General features: G+C 40.0%; 1 protein-coding gene across 16 annotated transcripts in view; it reads left to right on the plus strand.

Moving 5' to 3' along the window:
* LOC140195483 (sickle tail protein) overlaps positions 1-13,521 on the plus strand; it is a 696,918-nt gene that overhangs the window by 616,091 nt on the left and 67,306 nt on the right. For all 16 annotated transcript variants that reach the window (XM_072253835.1, XM_072253840.1, XM_072253833.1 and 13 more), the window contains one exon: positions 858-1,015. In XM_072253835.1, coding sequence (XP_072109936.1) covers positions 858-1,015 — 158 coding nt within the window. The remainder of the gene's footprint in view (positions 1-857; positions 1,016-13,521) is intronic.

A 13,521-nucleotide genomic window follows, 5' to 3' on the forward strand; every position in this document is an offset into this window, starting at 1 on the left:
CCTATAAATTGGTTAAATTTCTTTACCGTTTTTATTGTTTCATGGTGATATTTTAAGTTGCTACTGTGACCTTTCTTATGGATTTCTAATAAGATTGCTCATTTTTATATTGTATCATGGTTATCCCACAGTCCTTGGCTCAAATTCAGCAAGGAGCAGATTAGCGACACATTTTTTGTTTGCAGATCTTAGCTGTGATTATGGAGAGGTGACTCGTGCCATCTGAAGGGTTAGTTTGAAATTCAAGTTCCAGAGTTGATTGGTCAAATAAAATGTGTAAAAGAGATTGAAGAACATTTGCAAATTTCTTGTAGCAGATTCTTCATACTTAATCCAAATGTGAAAAATATAGAATAATAATTGTGGTTGCTTTCAAAATGAGGTAAAGTTAAATCTTCTACATTTCAGAAAACTGCATAAACTATTTCCAGTATTTGATGATGCATGCAAAATATATAAAATAAAATTTAGCATGTTTACCTTTTAAATTAATTTTATTGCGAAGTGTTTCTGTCTAATCATATGAATGTCAAGTAGAGTTCCACTCACATCGATCTTTTCCACTGATAATGTGTGTTATTAAATTCCAAATTCAAGTTTCTCGTTTCAGGCTGAAAAATATTTTATGGTGTAATCTAGCTTTGTTGATTAAAATAGATGCTTGTGCATTAGTCACACAAATTGTGTTTTGCAGTGTTAAATCAGAAACCTTTGGGTATCTGTAACATCTGCATACTGGTGAGGGCCATGTCGTCCTTAAGAATTATGATTAGCATTGATTGCAATGATATTTCCATCTCATTGGAAAAGGGCTTCTATTTTGTTCTTATAAATAATGGAGGAATTCGTTCCTGCAGGTGCTTCAAGTACAATCTCCAGAATTACTCTTGAATCTTCAGGTGTGAATGCTCAGTCCTCCACCTCCTGCCAGCCGCAAATTCAAAGCAACGTATATGATTTACGAAGGAATATTCATGACCTGCGCCTGCAGCTTCAACAGTTGAGACAATCACAGGTACCTATTCACATTTCGTGCTGAAGACTATAACCTTACCACAGAATCCAAATATTTCCCCTCTAAGAGCTAGGGTTGAATTGATTGTGATAAAATTCATATTCAAACAACAAATTGTTAAAATTCTGCACTGCGTATTTCACTCAGATGCCAAAGGTTGTAACTACTGTTAAATTCTGCCATACAGTGATACAGAGGCAAGCTACCCATGTCCTTGTCAGGCAGTAGTGCAGGTCAACTTTATGATATATTTATTTCTGAAACATCTTGTTGAATAGTGTAGTTTCAAATAGAAAATAACTATGCTTCTAATTTTCCACACCATGCTTCTAATTACCTGTTGGGCAAGTCTTGAGGAATCGTTGGGAGTAACGTTTCAGCCCTCTTCTCAGTTGAAGATACATGTGCACATAGTAAGGCTTCTGGCTCAAGTTGAGAACATAAAGAAGGCAGAAGCCAACAGATCTTTAAGTGATTTTTCGTACTGAAGGTGAAGGAGAGGTCCTTATAGTTTTATTTTCAACTTATTTTCTCCTGCAAGGATGTTAGCAGGACATCTGGAACATTTTTGTTAGTGTTCTGCTTCCTCAAGGCAAAAGGCTTTGCATGAGGAGTTGGGCAAAAGATAAAGGTTTTCTGAGTTAACTTTTAGTTTGGGTCGGCTATCATTTCTGGAAGAAATTACGTTGGCCTGATCTCAATAGTGAGGGTTAGAGCTGTCTACAGCAGTCATGAAATAACTGCTGCAATAAGTCTGAAGAAGATTGTGGGCAAGTTGAATCTTCTTAAATTTCTTCCATCAATGAAAGACACATCAGCAGCAAAAATAAGAAGGCATATTATCATGAAAGGAGAATAGGCACAGTTTTCCCTTGCTCTACTTACTCATTATGCTCTTCCAGAGAGAGAGAAAGTCAGTGAACTGAAGAATGGCAAGATTGGTAGCTATTATATTCCTTTGACTTAGAATTAAAAATACTCAGTAACATGCATTAGTGATGCCATTGTTTTATGCTGGAGCATATTCATTACATTCTCCATTGCAAAGGAACTGCATAAAAGGTCACAGGTTTGATGGATTTTTCTTTTTGCTGTTTTTTTCGACATGTTGTAACTGATGTTAAGGTACCTCTGTATTCGCAAAAGTGTAAGTTCTATTGCTCAATGCAACTTGAAGGTAGCTTTGAGAAGAATAATTGGTCACGTCACTGGTGGATCTTGAAATTCAGCTACAGATTGGCAAGTATAATTCGTGTCCATCTCTGAAACTTGGCTAAAGGATGGCTGCCATTGGGTGCTAAACATCCAAGGATATACAGTGTATTGGAAAGAGAGGTTAGTAGGCAGAGGGGGTGGAGTGGCCCTGTGCATAAGAAATAATATTAAATCGTTAGAAAGGGATGACATAGGATCGGAAGGTGTAGAGTCTCTATGGGTTGAGTTAAGAAATGGCAAGGGTAAAAGGACCCTAACAGCAACCCAGATGTGGGCTACAAATTACAGCAGGTAACAGAAAAGGTGTGAAAGAAGGGCAATGTCATGATAATCATTGGGGATTTTAACGTGAAAGTGGATTGGGAAAACCAGGTCAGTACTGGATCTCAAGAGAGAGGATTTGTAAAATGTCTAAGGGATGGCTTTTTAGAACAGTTTGTTGTTGACCCACTAGGGGATCGGCTGTGTTGGATTGGGTGCTGTGCAATGATCCAGAGGTGATAAGAGAGCTTAAGGTTAAAGAAGCCTTGGGGAACAGTGATCACAATATGATAGAATTCATTTTGAAATTTGAGAAGGAGAAATGAAAATCCAATGTGTTGGTATTTCAGTGGAATAAAGGAAATTACAATGGCATGAGAGGGGAACTCGCCAAAGTTGACTGGAAAGGGACACTAGCAGGAAGGACAGCAGAGCAGCAATGGCTGGAGTTTCTGCAAAAAATGAGGGAAGTGCAAGACAGATATATTCCAAATAAGAAGAAATTTTTGAATGGAAGAAGGACACTACCATGGCTAACAAGTGATGCTAGATGCAAACTAAAAGCAAAAGAGAGGGTATACAAGGAAGCCAAGGCTAGTGGGAAGATAGAGGATGGGGAAGCTTTTAAAATTTGCAGAAGGAAACTAAGAAGGTTATTTGGAAGGAAAAGATGAATTATGAGAGGAAGCTGGCGACTAAGAAGATACTAAAAGCTTTTTTAAGTATATAAAGGGTAAAAGAGAGTTGAGGGTAGATATAGGACCAATAGAAAATGACGCTGGAGTTATTGAAATGAGAGATGCAGAGATGGCAGAGAAACTGAATGTGTATTTTGCATCAGTCTTCACAGTGGAAGAGTCTACAGTATACCAGACATTTAAGAGCGTCAGGGAAGTGAAGTATGTGCAGTGAAAGTTACGACTGAGAAGGTGCTCAGGAAGCTTAATGGTCTGAGGTTGGATAAATCTCCTCAATCTGATGGAATGCACCCTCGGGTTCTGAAGGAAATAGCTGGAGAGATTGCGGAGGCATTAACAATGATCTTTCAGGAATCGATAGATTGTGGCTTCATACCGGATGACTGGAAAATTGCAAGTGATTCTGCACTATTGAAGAAGGGTGGGAGGCAGCAGAAAGGAAACTATAGACCTGTTTGCCCGATATCAGTGGTTAGGAAGTTGTTGGAATAGATTGTTATGGATGAGATTACAGAGTACCTGGAGGCACATGGCAAGATAGGCGAAAGTCAGAATGGTTTCCTGAAAGGAAACTCCTGATTGACTAACCTACTGCAATTCTTTGAGGAAATTACAAGCTGGGTAGACAAAGGAGATGCAGTAGATGTGGTGTACTTGGATTTTCAGAAGGCCTTTGACGAGGTGCCGCACATGAGGCTGCTTAGCAAGATAAAAGCCCATGGAATTACAGGGAAGTTACTGGCATTGGCTGGTCAGCAGAAAGCGGAGAGTGGGAATAAAGGCATCCTATTCTGTCTAGCTGCCAGTTACCAGTGGAGTTCCACAAGGATTAGTGTTGGAACCACTGCTTTTAACAATGTACGTCAATGATTTGGATTATGGGATTAATGGTTTTGTGGCTAAATTTGCCAATGATACAAAGATAAGCGGAGGAGTGGGTAGTGTTGAGGAAACAGGCAGACTTAGATAGTTTAGGGGAATGGGCAAAGTGGCAAATGAAATATAATGTTGGAAAGTGTATGGTCATGCACTTTGGTGGAAGAAATAACTGGGTAGACTATTATTTAGCGGACATCCCACCTCTCCTGGAAGTTCCGGGAGTCTCCCGCATATGAATAGTGGCTCCCTGATGCCTGCAAATTATATACAATATCACGGAAATCAATTTTTTTGAGAGCGAGCTAGCGGGAGAAAGCAAGAGGGAGCGTGAGAGAGAAAGCAAGCGAGAGTGCGCGAGGGAGAGAGAGCAAGCAAGCGAGAGAGCAAGAAAGTGCGCGAGCGACTACGAGAGAGAGAGAGAGCACGCCATGGCAGAGTGTTCCAGAAAAAAAGAAAATATAAAACGTACGTCACCCCAGACTACACTAAAGTGTACCCCTGCCTAATAGGGGTCAAAAATAATGACAGTGTTGCTTGCTGCACTGTTTGCAACAGTGACTTTTCTATTGCCCATGGTGGGTTAAGACTGTAAAAGACATGTTGAGGTGAGTTTAACAGGTGTCATTCGTTCATTAGCATAACTAATGTTACTTAAACTAGCTGGCTAGCTGCTAAGGAGCTACTCTATTGCAGACATCCCACCTCTCCCGGAAGTCTCCCGCAAATTGATGATGCTATCTCCCTGAAATGAGTTTTTGCAGGGTGGGATGTCTGATTTAGATGGGGAGAGAATTCAAAATGAAGAAATGCAAAGGGACTTGGGAGTCCTTGTGCAGGATATTAGGGAAGTCGAACTCACCCATGACAACAACCCTGTTATTTTTGCACCTTATCAAAGTCTGCATTCCAACCTGCTTCTCATTATCCCTGTTGTGATTGTTGTCTCTGTAGAATATTTCAAATAGCATGATTGTTCCCTTCCTGCTTCTGACTCAGTAGACAATCGCTTCATGATGGCCTAGCTCTCTGCTGTTGTGATACTGTTCATGATTAGCAATGCCCCCAGTTTTACCTTCTTCCCTGTCCCTTTTGAAACACCCGAACCTTAGCACGTACGGCAGACTGTGACAGCCAAGTCTATGTAATGACCACAATGTAGTTCTGCAGTTACGTATACTGGTCTATATTGTAAGTTCACCAACCTTGTTCCTGGTATTTCTCACATTAAATTAAATACATTTCAACCCACCCAACTCCCTGCATCAATGCCCTATCCACTGCCTATCCTTCCTCACAGTCGCTCTAAACATTGCGTCTACCTTCAAAGCATCAGCTCCATCCTCTGATCTATCATTTTGGGTCCCATTCCCCTGCCAGCCTAGTTTAAACCCTCCCCAACAGCTGTAGCAAACCAGCCTGCAATGATATTTGTCTGTCTCGAGTTCAGGTGTAACCCGTCCCTTTTGCACAGGTCATATCTTCCCCAGAAGAGATTCCAATGATCTACAAATCTGAAACTTTGTCCCCTGCACCTTTTCTTCAGCAACACATTTACCTGTCCTATCATCCTATTCTTCCCCACAGTGCCATGTGGCACAAGCAGCGATTCACACATTACTACCTTTAAGGTCCTGCATTTTAGCTTCCTTCCTAGCTCCCAAAATTTGTTGTTCGGGACATCTTGCCTTTTCCTACTGACGTCGCTAATGTCAATATGTAGCAAAACTTCAGACTGCTCTGCCTACCCCCTTTAGAGTGCTCTGTACTCGATCTGAGACATCCCTTACTTTGGCTCCTGGGACGCAGCAGACCATCCTGGAGTCTCTTTCACATCCACAGAATCCCCTGTCTGTTCCCTTAAGTATTGAATTCCCTATCTCCCCCTTTCCTTTCTTAGCCACAGACCCGGACTCTGTGCCAGAGACCTGATTGCTGCTGCTTTCCTTGGTAGGTTTTCCTCCCCCACCTCTCCCAGCAGCATCCAAAGTGGTGTGCTTGTATTGAGGCAAATGGCTGCAGATGTACTCTGCACTGTCTGCCACTTCCTTTCCCTCACTTGACAGTCACCCAGCGACCTGCCTCCTGAAACTGCCTTCCTATATCTATCTGTCTATCAACCCCTTAGGCTCCTGAGTGATCAGTAAGTCATCCAGCTCCTGCTCCAGTTCCCTAGCTCAGTTTCTAAGGAGCAGCAGCCAGATGAACAGTCTGTAGAGTCTGTAGGGACGCTGGAGAACACCCTGATTTTCTGCACCATGCGAGAAGAGCACACCACTACCCTGGGATCCGTTCTCACTGCTCTGCCTGTGCAATAAATATATTAACATATTTTTTTACCTCTTTTATTTCACTTCCTTCAGGAGGCCAGCATCTTCTCTCTCAAGATTCCCCATTCTCTTGGTGAAGAGAAATGTCAGTGTTAACAGCGATTGGAGATTCAATACATACCTAATTCCAATGTAGCAAATCTACTCCATTACCAAAGTTCAAAGTTGAAAGTAAATGCATTAATGAAAAGTACGTATATGTTACCATATGAGATTTGTTTTCTTTTGGGCATTCACAATAAATACAAGAAACACAATAAAATCAATGAAAGACCACACAAAACAGGACAAACAACCGATGTGCAACAGACAACAAAACTGTGCATATAAAAAAGGGGAAAGAAAAATAAATCATTAAGCAACAAATATTGAGAACATGAGCTAAAATGTCCTTGAAGGTGAGTCCATAGGTATGTTGGGAATAGTTTAGTGTTAAAGCGAGTGAAGTTATCCCCTCTGATTCAAGAGCCTGATGGTTGAGGGGTAAAAACTCTTTCTGAACCTGGTGGTTAAAATGCTGTTGAACTTTGCTGAAACTTGTGTCCTTTTCATGTTGCTTTCATACTGCAGCCAAGATACTAAGTGTAGATTTGTAGAGTGGAATCTGCATAGTATAGGCTAAGCATCACTCAGCCTTCTGAGAATTGTGTCCACATTTAGTGTGCACAGCTTCCTAACCAGTGAAATTTTAATATTCAAAGACATTAAGTCATATCTTACTTGATTTCTAACTGCAGGCTCTTGCTGCTAACTGGTGGGTGGGTGATTACACATTCTTTCTCTCTTCTCTAATGCATTTCATGGAGTAAGAACATCAGGAATGAGCTGTATTGACCAGATTAGGAAAATGTAATTGAAACATAGTACAATGCATTAAAGTTTCAAATGGTGCAACTTATCCTTTAGCCTTAGAATGTTTAAGAAGCCTTTTATGTTCTGCCGATTGTTTGTGGCTAAAATGTTAAACCTTTAATGTTCTGTTTGGCTTGTGATTTCTGTTTAATTTCCTGCATCTATACTTCTCTTTGTATCAGTCAATTACACTTGTTGATCTTTACCCTGTTGGGATATTTTTGGCTCCTTAAAATATTGGAAATCAATTACTGCCATTATCTCTAATCAAACTGGTTGTTTTTTTTTAATGATGACAGATTTACTGCTTTCTATTGGATTTCTGACTGAAATTGGCTGAAGTGTAGTCACGTGTGCCTGTGGGTCCGTGTTTTTTCTTGAATAATTGTGAGTGGGAGTACAATGTTGAGTACTGAAATCAAAGTGCTGGAAAAGTTATTGGGAAAGAAATGAATGGCTATAGATTAGAACAGAATAACTTTGATATTATACCTATTTTAGCATATTTGTTCCCATGAATAAGTTTTGTTTTACCCTAAATTAATGGAGAACCTGAAAGATGAGGATGAGGAATTTCATTAGGTTATGAGCAAAAGGATGTGGTTTAGATAAATCTGAGGGAGTGCTGAGAAACTAAAGATTAAGGCTTGGTCTTGGACCAATCTCCAAGTTGCTTTTCAACATTTTTAGAAAAAGTACTCTGGGGAATATCGTAGACTACTTGAAGCACACAGTACTGCATTAAAGTATAGGTAAATTAAAAGGCCATTTACTGTACATCGAGTGTGAAGTCTCAGGATGTATTATGATTAAAGCATTAATTAACTGGACATGCTTGTTGCGGAATTCACTCAGATGTAGTGAAGGGAGTTAAATTAATCTTGTGGCTTGGTTTTTTTTGATGGCTTGCTGTATTGCTGCAGTTGGTTGAGAAAATTTTAGCAGTTATTATGGAATCAATTTGAATTAAAACTTGTAGATATTTAATAGGTCAGCAACATAAGCAGAACCTTGGAACAGTATCTTAGTATCAGTTATTTTCAGATATTTTATATCTGCAATATTTTGCTATTCAACCATTTTAAAAGATTAGAATGTAGGATTTATATTGGCATTTAAGTCTGCTAATACAGTACATATTAAAACACAGAATGCTTGAAGCACTCAGAAGAGCTGATAGTATCTGTAAAAAAAAAGAAACTCAAATTAATCTGGCAGGTTGAAGACCCTTTACCAGAACTTGCAGATCAGCAGCATCTTTTAAAATTCTCACCAAGGAATTGTTTGCTGGGCTTATCACCTGTGGCAAATGAATTGCAATGAATTGTACTTATGTAGAAATATTCAGATAGAAACGCTAAAGTACTTCACAAGAATGTGCCAAAAATACTTGACAATAATGTACAAAAGGAGATTTGAACTCAAATGATGATAAAGAATTGTCGAAATAGTGGATTTAAAGAATGTTAAGTTCATTTTTATTTGCCCTAATAAGCAACAAATTAAACTTGAGGCTGGAATTGGAGAAGTGTAAAGTTGAAGATTGTGATGTGGGGAAGGAAATAGGAAGGAGTGAAGGCAAAGAATGATTTTACCTTGAACTTTGTTGCTACATGAAACTTGCTACCATTAAAGTGACTTGTATTGATGCACTTAAGCAGAAAATACATAAATAAATACTTATGGGAGAAAGGAATATATTTCCTGGGCGAAGAAGGAAGAGTGTGTGGAGCACAGAGAATTAGATCTACAGAGATATAGATTAGAGAGCCTGTTTAAGTACTTTGTAATTGTGGGAGAATACAGTCTGGGTTTACAGAGCACAGATAGCCATTCCACTGATTGGGAAATACTCAGAAATGAGCTGCAAGATTGGTTCTCAAGTGAGAAGTGATGAACAAGTGAATGAAGATTAGGGCAGCTGAAGCTTTTCAGTTTGGACAAAATATGCTTAAAGAGAAATCTCACAGAATGACAGACAATTCTACAATGTAAATTTAACAAAATCCACTGCGATGGAAAGAAAAAGTAGAAAAGAATGCATAATTATATGAGTGTTTGTACAGAAGCTTGATTTGTTCTGAATCCAATGTGTGCAGGAGAGTACAAAAATGGACCAATATTCTTTCACATGTTCACATAGGGACAATGGTTCTTGTTCTGTTATCCTGTACCACAGCTGTTTACTGATCTCCTTCCATCCTCCCAGTCTTCAATGTGTTGTACCCTACCTCTTTTTATCCCTCACCAGAAAGCAGGGCCTCACCCTCCACTTTCCTCACTTGTTCATTTTCCTCCTCATGTTCTTTATATTTTGCTTCTCCTTTGTCACTTGCATTTTTTTCCACACATTACTCTTCCTTCAGTAGCTCTCCTGAAAATATTGTTTTCAGGGTGGCATGGTGCTAGTGGGAACATTGTCTCATCTCGTGGTGCCAGAGGCCTGGAGTTTGCATACTGTCCCGGTTACCCTGCGAGTTTCCTCTGGCTACTCCACTTTCCTTCCACATCGCAAAGACGCTGGGTTTGGTAGGCTAATTGGCCATTTTAAATTGCCTCAGGTGTGTAGTTGAATGGGGGAATCTGGGGGGAGTTGATAAGAATATGGAGGTAATTTTAAAAGGAATGATTATAGGATTAATGTAAATAGAGGTTGATTATTAATGTATGGTTGGTAGGCTGAAGAGATTTTTTTCCATGTTGTTTCTCTCAAGGCACCATGAAATAATCTCCTCCTAACAATATATGTTGGCGTGTGGCCAAGTGGTTAAGGTGTTGGTCTAGCGATCTGAAGGTCGCTAGTTCGAGCCTCAACTGAGGCAGCGTTTTGTGTCCTTGAGCAAGACACTTAACCACACATTGTTCTGCGACGACACCGGTGCCAAGCTGTATCAGCCCTAGTGCCCTTCCCTTGGACAACATCGGTGGCGTGGAGAGGGGAGACTTGCAGCATGGGCAACTGCCAGTCTTCCATACAACCTTGCCCAGGCCTGCGTCCATAGTCTCACGAGACGAACGGATGCGTATAACAATGTAGACCTTGAGAATCAATAGAATTGATGGAGGCCATAACACTTAAACTGCTGTTTAATGATGAAGCAACTGAGGAGTGAGTTTAAATGGAAGAATTAACGTCTGTATGTTTTGATTCAGGTCTGTTCCAAAATCTGATACCCAAAGATGTTCAGATCACGATGCCTCTGAAAGTAGCAAGAGTACTTCCTTATTATATGAATAGTAGAAAGCTGTGCTGTTGTAAGCAGTTTTGGTGTGTAAAGGCAAGATAACACTAATGGGGAAACAAAGAACAATTCTAACAACCTCCCCCCCACCCCCTTTCCCCAGCCATCTCTTCCTGTTTTGCTCAGGCTTGGCACATGACTTTCCTGCTCTTTCCCTTTATGGTTTTAGCTATGGCCTGTAACAGGCTTAAGATGGATTTCATAGTTAGTATTTTAATTATGAAGGTAATATGCATGTTCTGAAAATTGGGATTAAGAACTTTTCACCTTGTGCAGCATCCTGAGCTATAAATTGCAGCGCCATTCAATAACTGACTGGCACTGTGAACTTCTGAGTAGAAATTAGTTTTAGTCTCTGGTGTAATAAGTGCAGAGTGCCCTTCAGAATAATTGAAAGCTAAGATTACTTGCAGTGGGTATTATGGGGCAAATAATGACTCCAGTAATTCTTAATTAGTGACTATGAACTATTTGAGTTATGTGTGGCTGTTGTAGCAGCATAATTAAAGTGGAACTACATGTTGGAAAGTGAGTTGGTACACCACAGAGATTGGCAGCCTCTGTCCTTGTTACGGGTTTGCAAATTGACTTGGTCATTCCTTCAGTGGAGTGCAGACAGTGTGAACAGAACAAAAGCACTGAAATGACTCCACACCTTGCAATAGAACCTGGTCTGAACCTTTCTAGCCTCTTCTGATAATGCATCTCTCAACAATCAAGATGAAATAAAACAGCCTATCCTGCATTTAATGCAATATTAATAACAGTTCAACTGGTGATTGGTCTGCTAGAGAGCAATAAAGTTCCTGCCTTGTGTTTCATCTTTATGATGTCTTACATTGACCCAACCCACTTGAGCACCTCTTGTGAACCACCGTGCTTATTTAACAAAATAGCGTCAAACAGCTGAAGGATTTTGGTATCTGAATTTTTGTCTACAGTTTACGGCTATTAGCTCAGCAAGCAAATAAAACAGCAGATGCTGGAATCTAAATCAAAACCAGAAATGCTGGAAGAACTCAGCCAGTCAAGCAGCATCTGTTGAAAGCGAGAGTAATTCACACTTTGGGTCAGGGATCCTACCTTGGAAATGAAAGTTTACTGTTTTCAAAGCAGAGCTGGAAAGAGGAGTGAGGTGCAAAGTAAAATACCACCTGGAAATAGATGAAGACGGATCTGACGATAGAGAGCATGGGTACTGAAAGGTCATCACCTTTTTGTTGTAATCGGTGGCTGGAGATTCAATTATTTTGTCTCAGAGGTTAATACATTGACAGTGGACACCATAAATTAATCATTTGTCGTCCCCAGGCCTCCGGGGCAAACATAAGGAACGATTGTGCAAGCGGTACTGATAAATGGAATATGATGCAACTCCACACCTGCTCCTCCACAGACTCTGTACCTCAAGTTCACTTTTACAACCATTATTATCTGATTCCAGCAGTAGATGTTAGTGAAACTAACTTACATTAATCTGCATGGCTACAGAGACTGAACCTACAAATATTAAGAATTAATTTCAATTTTCAATTTCTGTGTAAAATCCAAACCTGTGTATGATTAATCTGTGGGATTGAAATATTAACTATTTTAATCAGATGGATCCCTAACTCATTCAATGGAAGATTTATCTACAAAATAGATAAAAGGAACCAGTGAAATTGCCCGTAATTCATTGAAGGGTAGCTAATGTTGTTCCATTGTTGAAGAAAGGCTCTAAGAATAAGCCAGAAAATTATAGGACTTTAGCAAGGCCTTTGATAAGGTCCCTCATGGGAGGTTAGTCAAGAAGGTGCAGTCACTTGGCATTCAAGATATGATAGGAAATTGGATTAGACATTGGCTTTGCAGAAGAAGCCGGAGAGTGGTCATAGTTGTTGCCTCTCTGATTGGAAGGTTGTGACTGGTGGAGTGTCACAGGGATTGGTGCTGTGTCCTTTGTTGTTTGTCATCCAAATCAACAATCTGCATGATAATGTGGTAAACTGGATGAGCCGATTTGCAAATTACACCAAGATTGGGGTAATGAAGAAGAGTATCAACGATGATGAAGAGTATCAGCGATGGGGACCAGCTGGTGAAATAGTATGAAAAATGGCAGGTAGAATTTAATGCAGACAAATGCGAAGTGTTGCACTTTGGAAGGACCAACAAGGATAGGTCTTACATGGTGAGTGGTAGAGCATTGAGGAGTGTGTAGGACAGGGTGTGGGAATACAGGTAAATAATTCATTGAAAGTGGTGTCACAGGTAGATAGGGTCGTAAAGAAAACTTTGGCCAAATTGACCTTCTTAAATCAATGTATGTGTACAGGAGTTGGGATGTTATGTTGAAATTGTATAAGGCTTTGGTGAGGCCTAATTTGGAATACTGTGTGCAGTTTTGGTCACCTACCTACAGGAAAGACGTGAATAAGACTGAAAGAATGCAGAGAAATTTTATAAAAAATGTTGCTGGAATTTGAGGTCCTGAGTTATAAGGAAAAGTTGAATAGGTTAGGAATTTATTCCCTGGAGTATAGAAGATTGAGGGGAGATTTGATAGAGGTATACACATTTATGAGAGGTGTCAATAGTGTAAATGCAAGCAGACTTTTTCCACTGAGGTTGTGTGAGTCTAGAACTAGAGGTCATGTGTTAAGGGTGAAAGTTGAAATGTTTAAGGGGAACATGAGGTGGAATTCCGTTATTCAGAGGGTGATGAGAGTGTGGAATGAGTGCCAGTGCAAATTGTGGATGTAGAGTCAATTTCAACATTTAAGAGAAATTTGGATACTTACATGGAATGGTGGGGTGTGGAGGGCTATGGTCTGTGTGCAGGTTGATGGGACTAGGCAAATTAATTGTTTGGCATGGACTAGGTGGGCCAAAGGGCCTGTTTTTGTGCTGTAGTGTTCTATGATTCCATGACTCCAACCAATGAAGTCAGGCTAACTGGCTTATAATTTCATTTCTTCTGCTGTAACTCCCGCTTTGGCTAGCAGCTTAATATAGGAGATAATAGTCCCCCGGCCCGGCCAAGCTTAAAA

This window comes from Mobula birostris, chromosome 3, assembly GCF_030028105.1.
Source record: "Mobula birostris isolate sMobBir1 chromosome 3, sMobBir1.hap1, whole genome shotgun sequence".
NCBI classification, from domain to species: domain Eukaryota; kingdom Metazoa; phylum Chordata; class Chondrichthyes; order Myliobatiformes; family Myliobatidae; genus Mobula; species Mobula birostris.